At 39.2% G+C, this 3,733-nt stretch overlaps 2 protein-coding genes across 6 annotated transcripts in view; one reads left to right on the forward strand and one right to left on the reverse strand.

Moving 5' to 3' along the window:
- Positions 1 to 532: 532 nt before the first annotated feature.
- LOC115243862 (ribonuclease H2 subunit A) lies at positions 533 to 1,412 on the forward strand (the record flags this gene model as incomplete). The annotated part of the gene is made up of 1 exon (XM_029821129.1): positions 533 to 1,412. A coding segment is annotated over one exon (849 nt), but the record flags the coding sequence as incomplete, so codon positions are not given.
- Positions 1,404 to 3,733, reverse strand: part of LOC115243866 — a 189,473-nt gene continuing 187,143 nt past the window's right edge. For 4 of the 5 annotated variants that reach the window (XM_029821136.1, XM_029821139.1, XM_029821138.1 and 1 more), the window contains one exon: positions 1,404 to 3,313. In XM_029821136.1, coding sequence (XP_029676996.1) covers positions 3,243 to 3,313 — 71 coding nt within the window. In that variant the 3' untranslated portion in view covers positions 1,404 to 3,242. The remainder of the gene's footprint in view (positions 3,314 to 3,733) is intronic. The other variant, XM_029821135.1, reaches the window with a different exon arrangement.

Here is a 3,733-nt window from a genome sequence, read left to right on the forward strand (position 1 = left end):
AAGTCGAACATAGCCAAATGAAATATAAAAAAATATATATATATATATATATATATATAAAGTAATAGGAGGATGATTCTGTGATAATACGAGAATAGGAGAATATGATGCGAAAATAGTATATATCTATGTACACATCTGATAGCTCTGTAGTGCGTCAAACACAACCATGGATATATTTTTGCTATTATAACAAATAGCTTCGGGCATCTTTTTTTTTTGACAATTTAACTCTTTTTCTATGAACAATTTCATTTTATAAGTTGAATATAGATATCGCTGTACAAAGAAATTATATTTTTGAAATAATACTTGCTTTTTTAACAAACAATATATAAAAACATAATATATAATATATACAACATAACTACAAACAATATATTGGAGGTGAAATATATTATTAAAGGAATAGAAGAGAAGCAAGGAAGTAATCTCTCGCACAAAACAATTTTAATATATTACAAGTGATATCGAAGAAGAAATGAGAATGGAACTCAAGCATAAAAGTAATTGCAGAATTGGTTCATCGTAGGTTCCGCAAATCTGTAGGGACGAGCCGTGCCAGCTTGGGGTGGATGAGGCAGGTCGCGGTCCGGTTTTAGGTCCGATGGTTTACGGGATCTCGTATGCTCCGCTGTCGCGGAAGCAGTTGCTCGTCGATCTAGGCTGCGCCGATTCTAAAAGTCTGACGGAAAAGAAGCGCGATGAGATATTCGATGACATGTGCAAGCATAAGGACAGTATAGGCTGGGCAATCGAAGCGATATCGCCTAACGTTATCGCCAACAGCATGTATCGTCGTACCAAGATCTCGCTCAACGAGGTCTCCATGATCTCAGCCACCAAACTAATACAAGGGGCGATTGAAGCCGGGGTAAACGTTGCCGAGATTTATGTGGATACTGTCGGTAAACCGGAGTCTTACCAGGCGCGACTGAACGGCGTATTTCCCGGCGTGAAGATAGTCGTGGCGAAGAAAGCGGACGCAACCTATCCAATCGTCAGCGCGGCCAGTATATGTGCCAAGGTATCGCGAGATCACGCGTTGCGAGTTTGGCGATTTCGCGAGGGTGACTGTATCGGGACGGAATTTGGTAGCGGTTATCCCACCGATCCGGTGACTAAAAACTGGCTGTCCGCGAACGTGGACGGGGTATTCGGTTTTCCGCAGCTCGTTCGATTCAGCTGGTCCACTGCTGAACAGATTCTCGAGTCGAAAGCGCTGACAGTAGAATGGGAAGAAACGGAGGAAGCGGAGACGCCCAACGAGCAGAAAATTTCGAAGTTTTTCGCCAAGTCTCCGGCTAAATTGCCTAACGTTCATACGAAAAAACACCCTTTCTTTACGGAACGCTGTCTATCCAACGCAAGTATCTTATGATACATGTTTTATGTTGAAATTCTTCCCATTATAGCCATACAATTACGTTTTAAAGATATGATCAAGGAAAGAGAAAAATTTATAGGAATTATATATTTTATAGACATATACACTTTATCTTTAATATATTTAGCAATAACTTTTTTATATATAATTAATCGGGACACATATGATACATTTGGAATAAAAGTGGATTGGATAAATGTACTTTATTCTGAACATCTTCTATCGAAAATATTAAATATTCAGTATTGCTCTCTCGATGTCTTTCGTTAAGATTTTATTTTATTTTAGATTGATGTACAATATATTTTCGAGAGAAGCTTACGCGATTTACTAAAAAAAAATACCTTTCACACAGATTAGAATTCAAATGTCTGAGTTTTTTGTAAATCGATATTTTACATCGCGCATTTCACTTTTAGAATATTAAATTAAAGACAAGTATATATATATACCCTCCGGCTTATAATTTTATCTATATAATATATACATATTTACAAGAGTGTGCCCTTACAGCTACCATAGATAAAGAACGTCGCAGTTTTACTCTTACGAAATTTCTCTCTACATACCGTGCCACCGTGATATAATTAACAATTAGGAATGCTTAGCGTGAAAAGTCCGAAAAATCTTTGGTAAACGCACGCTACAAGTCACACATGTCGTACAATTATTTCTAGGACATTATCTCGTTAACGCACGATTAATAGCGACTAGATCGTTAAGGGCTACGGATGGTGGCGAACAGAAACGACGATTTGTTTGCGCCGCGTCTCACTGCCTCTTCTCGGTATGTATGCGCTGGGCCGATTCGTGTTTATTTTATTGATTTATACCGGGTACACACACGCGGGAGCGGCGTGTAACTACAGCGCGTCGCCCTCGTTTTCTTAACTAAACACCACGCCGTCCAGAATGCCGTGTACGACATACACCGATAATTAATCTTATGATAAAACACGAAACATTTTGTAGACATATTTTTTAGACATTTTAAAATAAATCTCTTTAACAAATATTTAATAAATACTTAACAGAATCAGCTCGAAAGTAACGAATAAAATATTTTAAAATATCGTGAATTATATTCCAATCAGTTTTTTCTGCGGGAAGAATTTTTCGAATATATTATATTTAAATTGTTATTATATTATATTATTGCAAATCAAATCAAAGTGCACTTGTACTCTATTGTCTCTATAATTCGGACGCAGGGCAGTTAATGAAAATTCGATAAAATGCAGATTTATCACGGTCTCGGTTTGCACTGTAGATACACGTGCTATTCGCACAGCGAATATTCAGACGAGGCGTATGTGTAATGTGCGTGTGCATACGAAGAAATCGATTTATGCACTTTACGCACGAGTCGCCGCAAGCGATATAAAGAGTCGCGACTTTGAAGTTTCATGATAAACGACCGATTGTGACGTGCGTAGCCTTTCGATGAATATACACACCGAGAATGTTCGTCGTTTCCTTCGTGTACTACACGAGAAATACGTAATTTACATAACGCGAAAATTAAACGACCAAGTCGCCGCAATGTTTCGGGGATTGTTTCTTATCGCCTTTAAAAAAAAACCAAAAATCCATCGTTTTTTTACAACGAAATCTCGCCCCTTTCCCCCTCCCCCTTTACTTTCCGCATATCCGAGTAAAGTTTAATGTACTGATAGATAGTATGTATCGTCTGCCTACAATTATTTACGTGGTTTCTAACTCCACTCTAATTGCAATTATAAAAAATATAAACAACATGGATAATTTATTACGTAATCGCGTCACATCGTGTGAGTGGCTTCTCCACGAGGCCTAGAGGATGAGCATGAAGGGCGGCGATTGGTATCCTCGATCCTTACCGTAGCGTCAGTAATCCCATGATTACGAGAACGACGCACGGTCGTGCCAGCGTTACACTTCCGCTCGCTGAAAAAGAAAGAAAGTGATAGATATATACGCCGTTTCTCGAGAAAGGAAGAGAGAGATTAAATTCATAAATATTCGGAAAAAAAAATTCAAAGCTTAAACTTTGCGCGAGCGGGGAGCTGAAGCCCAGTTAAGCGAGTTTAGTTAAAGCGATTTGTTGCTCAAGCGCGCTATAAGAGATGGCTGAATTAAGAGGGATCGACAGAGATTTCGTGTCCGCGAAATTGGATTCTTAATCTCTCTTGATCGCTTACACGTCGGTGTGATTCGGCAATTTTGAAAATTCCTTCCTGTTTCCTTAAAGGAAGGCCTGTCATTGAGACGTGTTTCGCGCAAAACGAGTTACGTGTTCGCGCTTTGGCTTACGCTAGACGCGGAACTAAAGCAACGTATTGAAGGGGGGGGGGGGGGGGACGGCGT

This window comes from Formica exsecta, unplaced genomic scaffold (assembly GCF_003651465.1).
Source record: "Formica exsecta isolate Colony F162 unplaced genomic scaffold, ASM365146v1 scaffold744, whole genome shotgun sequence".
NCBI classification, from domain to species: Eukaryota; Metazoa; Arthropoda; class Insecta; order Hymenoptera; family Formicidae; genus Formica; species Formica exsecta.